Raw genomic sequence first — 18,397 nt, forward strand, 5'->3', positions numbered from 1 at the left:
TCCGAGGGTCGATCGGCCCATCACGCCGATCGGGACACAGGCGGCCACCGGCAGCTGTCCGGGGGTCGATCGGCCCATCACGCCGATCGGGACACAGGCGGCCACCAGCAGCTCTCCGAGGGTCGATCGGCCCATCACGCCGATCGAGACACAAGCGGCCACCGGCAGCTGTCCGGGGGTCGATCGGCCCATCACGCCGATCGGGACACAGGTGGCCACCAGCAGCGGTCCGAGGGTTGATCGGCCCATCACGCCGATCGGGACACAGGCGGCCACCAGCAGCTCTCTGGGGGTTGATCGGCCCTGTGGCCTCTGCTTTCACCACACGACTTCAATCGTCTTCCAGGGAAGGTCCTTCCGATCCCAGGGATGAGGCCTGTGGAGATTCAGTTGACGTTTCTGTCACACTGGGTTTTTATGGGATGGGTTTGCTAGCCCCATGCCCGACTCTCCTCCTTTCATAGCCGGGCTTAGGCAGTCCATGGCTGAGTTTTCATTCTGTTCTGACCTGCTTAATCTGTTTCTGATCCCTCCCTGATATAGATACCACAATTCCTTCCCACAGAGTGCAACATAATGTTCATTCCCCGAGTCTGCAGCGCGTGTAGTGGACAATCGCGGTTCTGCAGGGAATCAGCAGCTCCCCGAAAGTGAAAGCATTCTGAATCAGGAAGTGCTGGGAGTTAACATGGCTTCAAAAGGACCGACCGAGAGTTGGACCGAGGAGGTAATTTGTCCCATCTGCCTGGATTTCTTCACCGGTCCAGTGTCACTGGAGTGTGGACACAACTTCTGTCGCTCTTGTATCACACGGTGTTGGGAAAGGGAGGAGAGAAAATCCTGCCCGGAATGTAGAGAGGTGTTTGCCGACCGCACCCTCAGGGTGAATCGGGCCCTAGCAAATCTGGCCGAAAAAGCTCGAAACCTAAACCTGAATCCGAAAGGGAAAGAAAGTAAACGTCACTGCGAGGAACATGAGGAAGAACTGAAGCTGTTTTGTGAAACGGACAAGACACTGATCTGTCTGATCTGTAGAGACGCGCAGGAACACAGAGAGCACCGCTTCAAGCCAATTAAAGAAGCTGTTAAAATCTACACGGTAAAACTAACATTAATTAAATACTTAACACATTTCCTTTCTCCTACATACAATCACACGAGTCCCCATAACCAACACATCATTCTCTGCAACTTCCCCCATCTCCAACGGGATTCTAGCATCTCTCCGTCCCACAGCCCAACTCCGCACCCCGCAACTCTCCGCTCTCTATACGGATCGCGCTCTACGTACTGTATCGCCCTGATCCACTCGCTCCTCCCCACTGATCTCCCTCCTGGCACTGACACCTGCAAGCAGGACAAGTGCTACACCTGACTCCTAATCTCCTCCCTTGTCACCATTCAGGGCCGCAAACAGCCCAGTTCCTCCCGTTTCTTCCATGGTCGATTGTTCTCTCGAATTAGATTCCTTCTTCTCCAGCCCTTTACCTCTTCCACCTGTCCCCTCCCAGCTTCTCACTTCAACACCCTCCCCCACGTCCCCCCTCACGTTGTCTCACCTGTCAGCTGGTTCTCATCCCCAACCTTTTTATTCTGGCTGCTGTCCCTTTCCTTCCCAGTCCTAATGAAGTGTCTCATCCCGAAACACCGTCTGTTTATTTCCCCTGAATAGATTCTGCCTGACTCACTGAGTTCCTCCGGCATTTTGTGTGATAATCGGGTTTGATCACCTGTTTCTTTTGATGCATCTTTGTTTCTATTTCCTTCACTCTCTGACTTCCAGGATCAGCTAAAATTGTCCTTAGACTCTCTCACAAAAAAGAAATCAGACTTCCAGGAAAAGGAGCAGCAACAGAAAGAGAAGATTTCCGGAGTTTGGGTGAGGCTTCCTGAGCGGAATTTCTGATATTACTGTCGAGTTTTGCTCCATTTAATGCAGAAGAGCCGAGTATCGCAGCTCCAGTGACCTGGGTTCGATCCTGACCTCTGCTGCTGTCTGTGTGGAGTTTGCATGTGACCACGAGAGATTCCGACACATCCCAAGGACATGCCGGATGAATGGCTAATTACCGTTAACCCTGTAAAGGTGGGAAGGTGTGAGTGAATCAGATGGGAGTTTATGGGTCAATAAGTGAGAATAGGTTTCAGGAAAACGTGAGGGAATGGTGTTGACGGGAATGCTCTCAGAAGTAGAATGGACTCTAATAGACCGAACTGAACGACAAAAGGAAACAAAACACACCAATGCAGTATATTAATCTTCACCTTTCCTTCGACAGGAACAGTCACACAGCCTTCAGTCCAACATCACATCCCAGTTTGCTGAACTGCGCCAGATTATCACTGAGAAAGAGCAGAGCTTACTCAGGGATCTCAGGGAAGAAGAGAAGAGGATTCTCAACCCAATGGAGAAAAATCTTCTAGCTCTTCAAGAGAATATAAGGATTATTCAGGAGGAAATCACTAAGTTAAAGGATCAGATGGATCAGAAAGACAGTGTGATATTTCTCAAGGTGAGGGATTCTATTTCAATTTGTTTCTGTCAAAGGGCACTAAATGAAATATTTATTTCATTTGAAATATATATATATTTGAAATATATTTGAAATAAACACAGCACAGCGGCCAATTCTAACAAATCAATTGTCGCTCTGGCGACCTCACACAGAAGGCAGTAAAGGCCAAGTCTCTGGATGCTTTCAAGAGAGTGTTAGATAGAGCTCTTAGATAGCGAGGTCAAGGGATATGGGAAGAGGACAGGTACGGGGTACTGATTGTGTATGATCAGCCATGATCACAGAAGGCCGAATAGCCTACTCCTGCACCTATTGTCTATTGTCCCAAAACTGGACTTCCACAACTTCTGTACATCCCAGGACAGAATGCAAATTTCTCTGAAATTATTTACTCTGATCGTAACACAGAGCTGCTGATTGTGTCCTTAATTACCACATTAAATATCCTCTAAAACTTCCATTAACACCCAGTTCCAGTCACTGGCTGTGAGTGTGTCTGGTGCAGTGGGTGTGAGGGTCAGTGAGAACAAAGAATTTGACCCACACGTCAGACTTATCTTCTGTATCCGGTTTCCATCAGATTAGGGAAACTATTATTGTCTCTTCACTTTTACGGATAACATTCAAATGAACGTTCAATCGTTCAAAACATAACCAGGCCATTCGGCCCATTCTCTCCTCTCAATTTTCCTGCTTCACAATCCTCCTGCCACCTACCCACCACAACCAGCAACAGTGCCCCGAAATCTCTGGTCCCTCATGTGTTTATCCAGTTTCCCCATCACAGTCAATCTCTGCTGTTCCATTTCAGGCACTCCTGTGGCAGCGAGTTCCACATCCTCCTCACTAAATTTCTTGTGGAATTTGTTAAAATCCATCTGGAATTACATCTCCGCACAAGTCTCTCCATAAATAGAGGTACTTCCTCCACCCGCACACAATCACTTACATCACTGATCTTAAATTCCTCCATCCTATCACACTGACGTCCTATCCAGATGATAATGCACAGACTGTCCTGTCTTCCCTATAAGTTTCATCCTCTCAGTAATGGTCTGACATTCAGAGACTTTCCTTGTAGGTTACCCCGTGGTTCTGTATTGTCCGTGTGTGTGAGTGATCGCGGGAGTGGGAATTTTCAACACCTTGTAATGATTTGGATGAAATTCAGGATGTGGACAGTAAGTCCAAGTCTAATCAGATTTGTGTTTTATTTATTTCAGGAGGAAGCTCGTCAGAACAGGAGGTAGGACAGGCTCTTTACTGAAATCCTGAATGGATTTGTAAAATAGTTCAGAATAGCAATTTATAAACAGCAGTTTAATATTTACAGGATTAATGACGATATCCAGGAATTGCCAGTGACAGATGAGGCCCTACCGGTTGAAAAATTCGATCACCCCTATTTGTTGCACACAGTGCTGAGAGAAACGCTTGATGTTATTAATCGAGGTAAAACTTATAAAGTTTCATTTCTGCTTGTTTATGAAGCTCAAATTGCGTACAAGAACGGCGAGACTGCGCAGGACAGCGCGGAGAGTTTAAAAAGATGACCACCCTATACAGCGGGCAGCGGAGTGGGTGGCAGCAGAGTGTAGGGCTTTGGCTCAACGGGCTTAGGCGGTAACGGGAAGAGGCGAGAGCGAGGCACCGACTCTTTTTCTCCCCTTGGCAAATCGGCCCGGACGGACGGAGGAACAGCAGGGCACATTAGCTAACGGTTTAAAAAGTCCGTGTGCTTGGTGAAGTAAGTGGGTGAGTTGACCTATCTTTCTTTGTTCCATTCCTGTAGAATTAGGTAGCATGTCTGCAGGGTTAGTGCTTTGTTCAGGGTGTCAGATGTGGGAATCCTGGGAGACCTCCAGCCTCCCTGATAGCCACATCTGCACCAGGTGAACCGAGATTCAGCTCCTCGGAGACCGTGTTAGGGATCTGGAGCTGCAGCTTGATGACCTACTGCTTATTAGAGAAAATGAAGAGGTGATAGACAGGAGCTACAGGGAGGTAGTCATCCCTAGGATACAGGGGTCAGAAAACTGGGTGACTGTCAGGAGAGGGAAGGGAAATGCACGGATAGTGGAGAGCACCCCTGTGGCTGCCCCCCTCAGCAACAAGTATATCGTTTCGGATGCTGTTGAGGGGGATGACCTGACAGGGGACGGCCACGGTGACCGGGTCTCTGGCACTGAGCCTGGTGCTGTTGTGCAGGAGGGAAGGAGGGAGAAGAGGAATGCGGTAGTCATAGGGGATTCCATAGTCAGGGGAACAGACAGGAGATTCTGTGAGCCTGGTAGAGATACCCGCATGGTGTGCTGCCTCCCAGGTGCCAGGGTACGGGATGTCTCGGATCGGGTCCAGAATATCCTGAAGGGAGAGGGCGAGCAGCCAGCTGTCTTGGTACATGTTGGTACCAATGACATAGAGAGGAAAAGGGAAGAGGTCCTGAAGAGAGATTTCCAGGAGTTAGGAATGAAGCTGAGAAGCAGGACCTCCAGGGTCGTAATCTCAGGATTGCTACCTGTGCCACATGCTAGCGAGGGCAAGAATAGTAGGATCAGGCAGATGGATGCGTGGCTGAGAGACTGGCGCAGGGGGCAGGGCTTCAGATTCTTGGATCATTGGTATCTCTTCAGGGGGAAGTATTACCTGTTCAAAAAGGACGGGTTACACCTGAACCACAGTGGGAATGTTTAATAGAGCTGTTAGGGAGGGTTTAAACTAATTTGGCAGGGGGATGGGAAACCGGAATGATAGAGTGGAGGAGGGGGAAAACAGAAATAAATCTAAGATAGTGAGCAGTGAAGATGTCAGGAAGGACAGGCAGGTGATGGGTCAAATTTGCAGCCAATGGGATGAGTTGCAGTGCAATCAAAACAAAAAGTACCAAATACTGGACTTAAGGTGTTATACTTAAATACACACAGCATAAGGAATAAGGTGTCGTACAGCTACAGATTGGCAGGTATAATTTTGTGGCCATCACTGAGAGGTGGCTAAAGGATGCATGTCTCTGAGAGCTGAACGTCCAAGGATACACGGTGTATCGGAAGGACAGGCAGGTAGGCAGAGGGGGTGGCGTGGCTTTATTGGCAAGAAATGATATTAAATCATTAGATAGAGGTGACATAGGATCGGAAGAATCTTTCTGGGTTGAGCTAAGAAATCACAGGGGTAAAAGGACCCTGATGGCAGTTATATACAGGCCTCCTAACAGCTGCAGTGATGTGGACTACAAATTACAACAGGAAATAGAAAAGGCTTGCCAGAAGGGCAGTGTTATGATAATTGTGGGGATTTTAACATGCGAGTGGATTGGGAAAATCAGGTCGACACTGGATCTCAAGACAGAGAATTTGTAGAATGTCTACGAGATGGCTTTTCAGAACAGCTTGTTGTTGAGCCCACTAGGGGATCAGAGGTACTGGATTGGATATTGTGTAATGACCCAGAGGTGATTAGAGAGATTGAGGTGAAGGAACTGTTAGGAGGCAGTGATCGTAACATGATTGAGTTCACTGTGAAATTTGAGAAAGAGAAGCCGAAATCCGATGTGTCGGTATTGCAGTGGAGTAAAGGAAATTAAAGTGGCATGAGAGAGGAACTGGCCAAATTTGACTGGAAAGGGACACTAGCGGGAGGACGGCAGAGCAGCAGTGGCTGGAGTTTATGCGAGAAGTGTGGAAGGTGCAAGACAGATATATTCCAAAAAAGAAGAAATTTTCGAATGGAAAAAGGATGCGACCGTGGCTGACAAGAGAAGTCAAAGCCAAAGTAAAAGCAAAGGAGAGGGCATTCAAGGAAGCAAAAACTAGTGGGAAGACAGAGAATTGGGAAGTTTTTAAAAGCTTACAAAAGGAAACTAAGAAGGCCATTAAGAGGGAAAAGATGAACTATGAAAGGAAGCTAGCAAATAATATTGAAGAAGATACTAAAAGCTTTTTCAAGTATATAAAGAGTAAAAAGCAGGTCAGAGTGGATATAGGACCGATACAAAATGATGCTGGAGAAATTGTAATGGGAGATAATGTGATGGCTGAGGAACTGAACGAGTATTTGCATCAGTCCTCACTGAGGAAGATATCAGCAGTATACCAGACACTCAAGGGTGTCAGGGAAGAGAAGCGTACACAGTCACAATTACGACAGAGAAGGTACTCTGGAAGCTGAATAGTCTAAGGGTAGATAAATCTCCAGGACCAGATGGAATGCACCCTTGTGTTTTGAAGGAAGTAGCTGTGGAGATCGAGGAGGCATTAGCAATGATCTTTCAAAAGTCAATAGATTCTAGCAATGGTTCCGGAGGAGTGGAAGATAGTAAATGCCATTCTGGTATTTAAGAAGGGCGCAAGGAAGCAAAAAGTGAATTATAGACCTGTTAGCTTGAGAAAAGGTTGGGAAGTTTCTGGAGTCAATTGTCAAGGATGAGGTTACGGAGTACCTGGAGGCATATGACAAGATAGGCCAAGCTCAGCATGGTTTCCTTAAAGGAAAATCCTGCCTGACAAACCCATTGAAATTTTTTGAGGTAATTACAAGTAGGCTAGACATGGGAGATGCAGTGGATGTTGTGTATTTAGATTTTCAGAAGGCCTTTGACAAGGTGCCACACATGAGGCTGCTAAACAAGATAAGAGCCCATGGAATTACGGGAAAGTTACGTACGTCGATAGAGCGTTGGCTGATTGGCAGGAAACAGAGAGTGGGAATAAAGGATCCCATTCTGGTTGTCTGCCAGTTACCAGTGGTGTTCCACAGGGGTCCGTGTTGGGGCCGCTCCTTTTTACGTTGTATATCAACGATTTGGATTATGGAATAGATGGCTTTGTGGCTAAGTTTGCTGATGATACAAATATAGGTGGAGGGGATGGTAGTGCTGAGGTAACAGAGAGTCTGCAGAGAGACTTGGATAGATTGGGAGAATTGTCAAAGAAGTGGCAAATGAAATACAATGTTGAAAAGTGTATGGTCATGCACGTTGGTAGAAGAAATAAACAGGCAGACTATTATTTAAATGGAGAGAGAATTCAAAGTCCTGAGATGCAACGGGACTTGGGAGTGCTCGTGCAGGATACCCTTCAGGTTAACCTCCAGGTTGAGTCAGTGGTGAAGAAGGTGAATGTAATGTTGGCATTTATTTCTAGAGGAATAGAGTATAGGAGCAGGGATGTGATGTTGAGGCTCTATAAGGAACTGGTAAGACCTCACTTGGAATACTGTGTGCAGTTTTGGGCTCCTTATTTAAGAAAGGATGTTTTGACATTGGAGATGGTTCAGAGAAGATTCACTAGAACGATTCCGGGAATGAGAGAGTTAAGATATGTGGAACATTTGACCACTCTTGGACTGTACTCCGTGGAGTTTAGAAGAATGAGGGGGAACCTCACAGAAACATTTTGAACGTTAAAAGGCATGGACAGAGTGGATGTGGCAAAGTTGTTTCCCATGGTGGGGGAGTCTAGTACGAGAGAGCATGATTAAGGATTGAAGGGTGACCATTCAGAACGGAGATGCGAAGAAATTTTTTTAGCCAGAGGGTGGTGAATCTGTGAATTTCTTGCGGCAGTGGAAGCCAAGTCATTGGGTGTATTTAAGACAGAGATTGATAGGTATGTGAGTAGCCAGGGCATCAAAGGTCATGGTGAGAAGGTGGGGGAGTGGGACTAAATGGGAGAATGGATCAGCTCATGATAAAATGGCGGAGCAGATTCGACGGGCCGAATGGCTGGCTTCTGCTGCTTTGTCTTATGGTCTTATTTGAATGCACCAGTATACGGAATAAGGATCTTGTAGCACAGGTAGAGTTTAGCAGGTACAAACTTAGGCAGGTACGACTTTGGTCGAAGGAATAAAGACATAGACATTTCTGTAAACATGGCGAAAATTCAAAAATCAGAGGTGCAAAGGGACATGGGTGTCCTTGTGCAGGATTCCCTGAAGGTTAACTTGCAGTTTGTGTCAGTGGTAAGATTGGCAAACTCAATGTTTGCTTTCATTTCGAGAGGATTAGAATACACGAGCAAGGATGTAATGCTGAGGTTTTATAAGTCATTGGTCAGACCACACTTGGAGTATTGTGAGCAGTTTTGGATCCCTTCTATTGGAAAACATGTACTGGCATTGGAGGGGGTCCAAAAGAATCAGAAGAATGATTCCGGGAATGGAAGAGTTAACATATGAGGAGTGTTTGATGGTTCTGGGCCTGTACTCACGCGAGTTTAGAAGAATGGCTGATTTATTATCCCTCTCAACCCTATTCTCCCGCCTCCTCCCCATAACTTTTGAGACTCTGACTAATCAAGAAGTTTACTTATTAACTTATGCTTTAAAAATCAAACAGGAGAAAATCTGCAGATGCTGGTAATCCAAGCTACACAGGTCCTGATGAAGGGTCTTGCCAGATCTCTCTGACACCTGTCTGGAGAGAGTTGATGTTGGGAGGATGTGGGTGGGTCGAGAAGGGTAAGCACAGCCTCTGACCATAGGGATGTCCATTTAGGACAGAGATGAGGAGGAATTCCTTTATCCACAGGATAGTGAATCTGCCACTGGCAACTGTGGAGGCCAAATAATTGAGTATATTTAAAGCAGAGTAACACACACAAATTGTTGGGGGAACAGCAGGCCGCGAAGTTTCTACGGAAAAGAGTAAACAGTCCACGGTTCAGACTGAAACACTTCATCAAGACCTGTGTTGCTTAAGGGTTCCTGCAAATTCATCCCCTGCCCTAATGAGGGGTTGTGGGAAAGGGGACAAAGTCATCCTCATCTCCCATCTTTGCCCCCTCTAGCTTCTCATTACGTCTACACACACAGTTCACCCACGGGCTTTCCAACCCCTCCCCCTCCTGGTTCAATCTGCCATTCATCTCTCCCCCCGACTGGTTCCCATTATCACTTCCTTTACTGTCTCAAACCATCACACTGCCCCACTTCACACTCACAAATGAATGTGAACATTGTATGACGGCCCTGTTCCTGTGCTGTACTGCTCTATGTTCTCTGTTCCCAGTTTCGAAGAATGAGAGATCTCATGGAAACACAGAATTCTTTCAGGGGTCAACAGGCAGGAGTGAGGGAGGATGTTTCCCCTGTCTGAGGAGTCAAGGGCCAGGGGTCTCTCTGCTCTCCGTCCAGCGGAAAACCCCTGGGGAGACATTAGTTGTCCATCTGCTTTTGTCGAGTCAAAGGTTCGTGTCGGCAACCCGACCGCGCCTGAGACCCAGCGGCCTTTCCCCCGATCCCCGGGGCCCCGCTGTCCGAGTCTCCCCCCGATCCCCGGGGCCCCACTGTCCGAGTCTCCCCCCGATCCCCGGGGCCGCGCTGCCCGTCTCCCCCCGATTTCCGGGGCCGCGCTGTCTGACCCTCCCCCCGATCCCCTGGGGCCGCGCTGCCCGAGTCTCCCCCCAATCCATGGGGCCGCGCTGACCGTGTCTCCCCCCCGATCCCCGGGGCCGTGCTGCCCGAGTCTCCCCCCGATCCCCGGGGACTCTCTAATTCTCTGCTTCTCCCCCCAGTCTCTGTCACCCTGGATGTGGAAACGGCGCATCCACGGCTCGAGGTGTCTGAGGATCGGAAGAGTGTGAGATGGACCCCGACCCGGAGGAATCTCCCTGACACCGGGAAGAGATTCACACACTGGGAATGTGTACTGGGATCGGAGGGATTCACATTGTGGAGACATTACTGGGAGGTGGAGGTGACGGGGAATCGGTTCTGGTGTCTGGGAGTCGCCGCAGAGTCTGTGGAGAGGAAGGGAGGGGGCAGACTGAGTCCGGAGACCGGATTCTGGGTCATCGGGCAGTTTGATGATGTGTTACATCGGGATTGTGACGTGGACCGTGGTCTCACCTCCCCCGAGTCCTGTCTCGCTGCCGGTCCCATCCCCGGGAGGGTGGGAGTTTATCTCAGTTACAAGTCCGGGACAGTTTCATTTTACAACGCGGAGACCAAGTCCCATCTCCACACCTTCACTGGGAATAAATTCATGGGGAAACTTTATCCTTTCTTCGCGACTGCAGGTGAAAACCAGTGGCTGAGAATCTGCTCCGGTTCCGCTCCGGGTCTGTAAACGGGTCGGGTCCCGGAACCGGCGTCAGGAGTAAAGTCCCTGTAAATATAAATGTGCGGAGAGTGCAGCTAAATACGTGGCTAAGGAGATGGTGCAGGAGGGAGGGCTTCATGTTTCTGGACAATTGGGCTTTGTTCCCGGGAAGGTAGGGCCTGTTCCGACGGGACGGTTTGCCCCTGAACTGCAGGGGGACTAACATTCTTGCGGGTAGATTTGCCAGTGCTGTTCCGGGGGATTTAATCTAGATTTGCAGAGGGAGGGGAACCAGGGTGTTAGAGCAGATAGTGAGGTGGAGGAGGATAAGGAACATGAGAGGACTGCGTGTATAGACGGAAATGAAAAAAAAGCTTTATGCATGATAGAAATATTCTCAGGTACATCTATTTCAATGCAAGGAGTATTGTAGGTAAAACAGATGAGTTTAGGGCGTGGGTTGACACGTGGGATTACAACATTACTGCTATCAGTGAGACTTGGTGGCAGGAGGGGCAGAACTGGCAGCTTAATGTTCCGGTAAAATTGGAGAAGGGCCCATTTTGTGGAAATGAAAAAGGATCTAGGAAGAGTGGATTGGGAAAAGTTTTTTTTTCTGGCAAGGATGTGTTCAGTAAGTTCAAAGGTGAAATTTTGAGAGTGCAGAGTTTGAACGTTCCTGCCAGGATTAAAGGCAAAGTTAACAGGCATAGGGAACCTTGGTTTTCAAGGGATATTGGTGATCTGGTTAAGAAAAAGAGAGAGGTGTATAGCAGGTATAGGCAACAAAGAACAAATGAGGTACTTGAAGAGTATAGAAAATGTAAGAAAATACTAAAGAAGGAAATTAGGAAGGCAAAAAGACATGAAGTTGCTTTGGCAGATAATGTGAAGGCAAATCCAAAGGATTTCTACAAATATATTCAGAGTAAATGGATAGTTTAGGGACAGAATTGTTCCCTAGATGATCAGAGTGTGGAGCCTCACGAGATGGGGGAGATCTTAAACAGTTTTTTTTTTGCATCAGTATAACTCAGGAAACTGGCATAGTGTATATGGAAGGAAGGGAAACAAGCAGTAGTGTCATGGAACATTTGTAGATTAAAGAGGAGGAGGTGCTTGCTGCCTTACAGCGCATAAAGGTAGATAAATCCCCCGGGCCTGACTTGATATTTCCTCGGACCTTGAGAGAGACTAGTGTAGAAATTGCAGGGGCCCTGACAGAAATATTTAAAATGTCCTCAGCCACGGGTGCAGTGCCGGAGGATTGGAGGGTAGCTCATGTTCCGTTGTTTAAAAAAGACTCCAATAGTAAACCAGGTAATTACAGGCCAGTGAGCCTGACATCAGTAGTAGGTAAATTATTGGAAGGTGTTCTGAGAGATCGGATATACAAGCATTCGGACAGCCAAGGGCTGATTAAGGATAGTCAGTATGGCTTTGTGCATGGTAGGTCGTGTTTAATGAATGTTGTCGAGTTTTTCGAGGAGGTGACCAAGAAAATAGATGAAGGAAAGGCTGTGGATGTTGTCTGCATGAACTTTAGTAAGGCCTTTGACAAGGTCCCACATGGGAGGCTAGTTCAGAAGGTTCAGACACTAGGTATCCATGGAGAGGTTGGAAACTGGATTCGGAATTGGCTGTGTGGGAGAAAACAAAGAGTGGTAGTGGATGATTGCTTCTCATACTGGAGGCCTGTGACTAGTGGTGTGCCTCAGGGATCTGTGCTGGGACCATTGTTGTCTATATCAATGATATAGATGTGGTCAATTGGATCAGCAAGTTTGCTGATGACACCAAGATTGGAGGCGTTGTGGACAGCGAGGAAGGCTTTCAAAGCTTGCCGAGGGATCTGGACCAACTGGAAAAATGGGCCAGAAAATGGCAGATGGAATATAATGCAGACAAGCGTGAGGTGTTACATTTTGGAAGGACAAACCAAGGTAGGACATACACAGTGAATGGTACGGCACTGAGGTGTGCGGGGGAACAAAGGGATCTGGGAGTTCAGGTACATAATTCCCTGAAAGTGGCGTCACAGGTAGACAGGGTTGTAAAGAAGGCCTTTGGCATCCTGGCATTCATAAATCAAAGTACTGAGTACAGGAGTTGGGATGTTATGCTAAGGTTGTATAAGGCATTGGTGAGGAAATATTTGGAGTATTATTTGCAGTTCTGGTCACCTAACTATAGGAAGGATATCAGTAAGAATGAAAGAGTGCAGAGATTTACTAGGATATTGCCGGATCTTCAGGAGTTGAGTTACAGGTAAAGATTGAACAGGTTAGGACTTTATTCCTTGGAGCATAGAAGAATGAGGGGGGATTTGATAGAGGTTTACAAAATTATGAGGGGTATAGACAGTAAACGTGAGTAGGTTCTTTCCACTTAGATTAGGAAAGATGAAAAGGGGAGGACATGGCTTTAGGGTTAAAGGGGAAAGGTTTAGGGGGAACATGAGGAGGAACTTCTTCACTCAGAGAGTGGTGGGAGTGTGGAACGAGCTGCCATCTGACATGGTAAATGCGGGCTCACTCTTCAGTTTTAAGAATAAATTGGATAGGTACATGGATGGGAGAGGTTTGGAGGGTTACGGACTGGGTGCAGGTCAATGGGACGAGTGGAATAAAGTTTCCGCACAGACTAGAAGCGCCAAATGGCCTGTTTTCTGTGCTGTAGTGTTCTATGGTTCTGTGGAGTGAAATAAACACGAGATGAGAATTACCGATCGATTAATTTTAACTCGTTCACCGCATCCGTCAACCGAACAGAAACAGCAGCTGCGGGCGGCGGGTCCTGAGCTCCCCTGGGTCCTAAAGTCCACCCGTAATGAGACAGGTTAAATGGGACAAGTGGGGGCGGTGCTGACCGGAAAAGACAGTGAAGATTGTTCATTAAGTTCATCTGCAATTTCTTTGTCCCCCATTACTACTTCACCAGCATCATTTTCCAGTGGTCCAGTATCAACTCTCATCTCCCTTTCACTCTTCATGTAACTGAAAACTAAACTTTTCGTATCCTGATTTATATTATTGGCCAGTTTGCCCTCATATTTCATCTTTACCATTCTTCTGGCTTTTTTCATTGCCTTTTGTTGGATTTTAAGAGCATCCCAATAATCCAACATCCCACTCACCTTTGCTACCTTATACTTAGGTTTAACACAATTATTACATGCCTTTTCCAGCTCAAACTGTGAATTAATTTAAAGTCAGTCCCATAATTTAATAAAGTTTTTATCTGAAAACTATCTACCCTCGCAAAGATTGTACTGAAGACTGCATTTGATTTTTCTTCAGCCTTGTACGCTTCACATTGAAATAGAATGTCTTTCGACAGTTTCATAATGACAAAATGTACACGACACAGAATGAAGTTTTCCATTTAGATACAAGGCATAATTAAGCATAGTGTGGGCATTTCTATGTCATGTCAATATCATTCCTTCCCTTGTTTTAAGCCCTTCTTCTATAAACCCAACAGGTCTATATCCACAGCGTAATATTTAACAGCTTTTGGTGCTAAACAGTCAACCCCATCATTTCCCTCAACAGTGTGATGTGCAGGGCCCATAATGTGCAGACATATAAATCAAACTTTATATATGAAATACCATTTGAGGAGTTTCCAACAGTCAATCTGACCTACTGCCAGAATGACCTGTTTAAGACTCATCAAAACCGAAATGTATTCTGAGCAAATTATAAGGACCAATTTCCTCCACCCACTGTAAGCCTAAACTGTTGGCAAAGAATTCTGCTTTCTATGCTGATAAATGACTATAAGTCATTTCTTTATCATTACCTCCAATTCAGGCACACAAAAACAGCCACACCAACATCCCCAGTTAACTTATCTTTTGATTCATCTGTAAAAATGGTTACTGTATGATAATAACTTTCATTAATATACTGATGAACCAACAGTCTCTCAGGCAGAACCGAATCAGATCGTGTAACCTAAAATCAACTGAAGTCATTGGGAAAAACAAGGTGGGGTGACCAAGAAAGCTACAGTGGGACATATTGTATCATCAAATACACCCGTATTCCCAGCGTGGTAAGAACCCAGCCACCCAAAACAAAAAACACTCTTCTTGTGATGTCCCCAACCGTCCTCCAGCACACCTTTAACAGGATGATCATTTCCTTGCCCCCGCAAATTAATCCAGTATGTTGACATCAACTTGAACCTCTGTTACTTTGAGGGCAATTGTCCCATTGCAATCAGTAAAGCCAAAACAGGAGACAACATCACTACACTGGAAAACAATCTTAAAGTCTGTAATTGTAACACATACAAACATTTTTAATTTCAAGATGAAGCTGATCCATAAGCCACACAGACATAATCAAGAACAGATCAAATTAAACAAATATAATTGGTCAACAAAGATATTCATGTTGCACCCAAGAATACCCACATAGATGTCTGAGGAGATTTAAAGCTCCTTTACATTTATCAATTAATTTACTGATAGGTGCTTCCACGTCAGCTTATTATCCATCCACATACTGAGAAATCTTACCACTGATACTTCCTCAAGATATTACTCATATAATTTAAAATCTAGTGCAAGTCTATTAATGCTGTTTGTAAACCACGTAATGTGTTTTAATGACTGAAAGCTTAAAATCCTCATCAATCTGCCCACTGTTTGACCTATTAATTGTAAATTGCAATTAATACCTCTATAATCTATAAAGCTACATCATCTGTATATTGTGATTTACCCAGGTATCCCATTTTGCCATCTCAGAGAAAATATCATTAATCATAATATTAAATAATGAAGGGCTACAAATACTGCCCTGTGGGATCCCATTCTCTATCTCATAGAAACACAAACATAACATGCCGACCGGTACTTGGACAGTCCATCCAAAAAAAACTCAGAAAAATTATACAATGTCCCCCTCACTCCTAATTTAATCAAAAGTCCTTTCTTCCATATCATTTCCCTTTTCAGTATCAAGAAATACTGCTATTACAACATCTTTATTTAATTGTGTTTTCTGAATATCATCTTCCAAACCTAATACTGAACCTAATGTCATTTCACCCTTCCAAAATCCACTCTAATAAAACACATTATCATCACTCTTTCCAAAATATAACTCAAGCGCTTGATTACCATACATTCCATAAGTTTACATAAATGAGACATTCACGATATAGGCCCTTAACTAGAAGGATCAAATGGGGATCTGCCAGATTTTAGAATAGGCACTACTATTTCCATTTTCCACAATTCAAACATTTAATATTTTCACAAAAGAGAATTATGTACAATTACAATTTGAAATATCACTCTTTCCTGGGGACACCAGACCTGCATTATTAATAGACTTGTTAAATTCATACAAAGAAATCTCTCCATCAGTGATAGTATCATTGCTACAGCTGACTTCCAGCACATCAGGGTATTCACTGAAAAACATATCCCTACATTGTTTAACTTCTTCACATATTATCCTGATTATGAATCTCAGCAAATGGCCCAGCCAGTAACACAACCTTCCCTGTTTCAGTACCAATAATTTTGCCCTCATTAATCAACTCTGGAATATTATGATCCCCACAAATCCCCCCATTTTCTAAATCATATCCCAAACAATTCCAGGTTTGATATCCCTTCCAATATTATCTCCATATAACCTCCAGTAAATCACCTCCTTCCTCACCACGGCCTTTGCCCTTTTATTGTTAATAATGTCACTCGGAGACTGATGCACCATCACATAAAAACTCACATTTCTCCCAATTTGCTTCCTGTCCTGTTATAAATCCAAATCCACACTCATAAAGACAGGAATGCTGACTGACGTTCACATAAACTAATCACCCTCTGAGTTCCCATTTGAGCGACAGGCACTGCAGCCAATGACATCAGGGGTCAGTGTAAAGTCTATGCTACGATAGGCTGGAGGAAATCGGCCCATGATCAGACCTTCCTCTTCCGCTCCATCGCCATGGCGGAGATCAGCGATTCGCTTCTGTCGGTGTCGCCGGCCTCGGCGCCCACATGGACGGGTGTGATTCCCCTTCGCGCCTCGGTGGGTCTGTTTCGGCGACGTCTGTGGTGGCTGACGAAACATGCTTTGACAGGGAGCGAGCGAGGAAAATGACTACAACTCCCAGAAGGCCCCACTGATGACGTTGTGGTGGTGTTGACGGGTAAGGTATAAAAGCAAAATGGAGGAAAATGTAATGCATTACGTTTTCTGTACTGTGTCGTGCCTTCAATAAAAAATTAAATTAAAAGAGAGATTCCAGCGAGAAACAGATAGAACATAGAACAATACAGCACAGTACAGGCCCTTCGGCCCACAAATGTTGTGCCGACCCTTAAAACCTGCCTCCCTCAGCTTAAATTCCTCCATACACCTGTCTAGTAGTCTCTTAAATTTCACTTGTGTATCTGCCTCCACCACTGACTCGGGCAGTGCATTCCACGCACCAACCACTCTCTTAGTATAAAATCTTCCTCTAATATCCCCCTTGAACTTCCCTCTTAACCAACTCTTTATAACTTTGATTGACTCAAGCTTGCGCTTATGGAACAATGTTTATCACTGCTGAATTCCCTTGTGGGTGTGGCCGAGCGAGGTGTTATGGGCTGCTTTGGCTTACCTTAAAGCCATGTCTTGTATTGAGCAGTGGTGCCCTGGGGAAGAGGCGCTGGATGTCCACTCTATCTATTCCCCTTAATATCAACTACACCTCTATCATTTCTCCTCTCATCCTCCTTCTCTCCAGAGAGTAAAGCCCTTGCTCCCTTAATCTCTGATCATAATCCATACTCTGTAAACCAGGCAGCATTCTGGTAAGTCTCCTCTGTACCCTTTCCAATGCTTCCACATCCTTCTTATGGTGAGGTGACCAGAACTGGACAGAGTACTCCAAGTGTGGCCCAACCAGAGTTTTATAGAGCTGCATCATTACATCGCGTCTCTTAAACTCTATCCCTCGACTTATGAAAGCTAACAGCCCATAAGCTTTCTTATCTACTCTGTTTACCAGTGAGGCAACTTTCAGGGATCTGTGGACATGTAGCCCCAGATCCCTTTGCTTCTCCACACTTCCAAGTATCCTGCCATTTACTTTGTACTCTGCCTTGGAGTTTGTCCTTCCAAAGTGTACCACCTCACACTTCTCCAGGTTGAACTCTATCTGCCACTTCTCAGCCCACTCCTGCATCCTATCAATGTCTCTCTGCAATCTTTGACAATCCTCTGCACTATCCACAACACCACCAACCTTTGTGTCTTCTGCGAACTTGCCAACCCATCCTTCTACCCCCACAGCCAGGTCGTTAATAAAAATCACGAAAGGTAGTGGTCCCAGAACTGATCCTTGTGGAACGCCACTAGTCACAACCCTGCATTCCAAATGTACTCCCTCCACCACAACTCTCTGCTTTCTGCAGGCAAACCAAGAGTGAATCCACCCAAAGGCTTTTTCCCAAGACTGAAATGACTCACAAGTGAAGTGTTGCCTCACCTGTTTGGGGCCCTGAATGGTGGTAAGAGAGGAGGTGTAGGGACAGGTGTAGCACTTACGCTTGCAGGGATAAGTACCCGGTGGGAGATCTGTGGGGAGGGACGTGTGGACCAGGCAGTCGCGGAGGGAACGATCCCTGCGAAAAGCAGAGAGGGGTGGAGAGGGAAAGATGTGCTTAGTGGTGGGGTCCTGTGAAGGTGGCGGAGGATAATATGCTGGATCCGGAGGCTGGTGGGGTGGTAGGTGAGGACGAGGGGAACACGGTCCCTGTTGTGGTGACGGGAGGATGGGGTGAGGGCCGGAATGCATCCGGTGCTCCCTGTGTGGCCATCCACAC

At 46.0% G+C, this 18,397-nt stretch overlaps 1 protein-coding gene across 1 annotated transcript in view; it reads left to right on the forward strand.

Annotated features, from left to right (window-relative positions):
• The window catches only part of LOC140722142 (zinc-binding protein A33-like), a 30,952-nt gene extending 12,951 nt beyond the window's left edge, over nt 1-18,001 (forward strand). Inside the window, exons 3-9 of the mRNA XM_073036934.1 lie at nt 883-1,099; nt 1,784-1,879; nt 2,280-2,513; nt 3,740-3,762; nt 3,850-3,968; nt 10,031-10,212; nt 17,987-18,001. Coding sequence (XP_072893035.1) covers nt 883-1,099; nt 1,784-1,879; nt 2,280-2,513; nt 3,740-3,762; nt 3,850-3,968; nt 10,031-10,212; nt 17,987-18,001 — 886 coding nt within the window. The remainder of the gene's footprint in view (nt 1-882; nt 1,100-1,783; nt 1,880-2,279; nt 2,514-3,739; nt 3,763-3,849; nt 3,969-10,030; nt 10,213-17,986) is intronic.
• Nucleotides 18,002-18,397: the final 396 nt, after the last annotated feature.

Source organism: Hemitrygon akajei, unplaced genomic scaffold (assembly GCF_048418815.1).
Source record: "Hemitrygon akajei unplaced genomic scaffold, sHemAka1.3 Scf000070, whole genome shotgun sequence".
NCBI lineage: Eukaryota > Metazoa > Chordata > Chondrichthyes > Myliobatiformes > Dasyatidae > Hemitrygon > Hemitrygon akajei.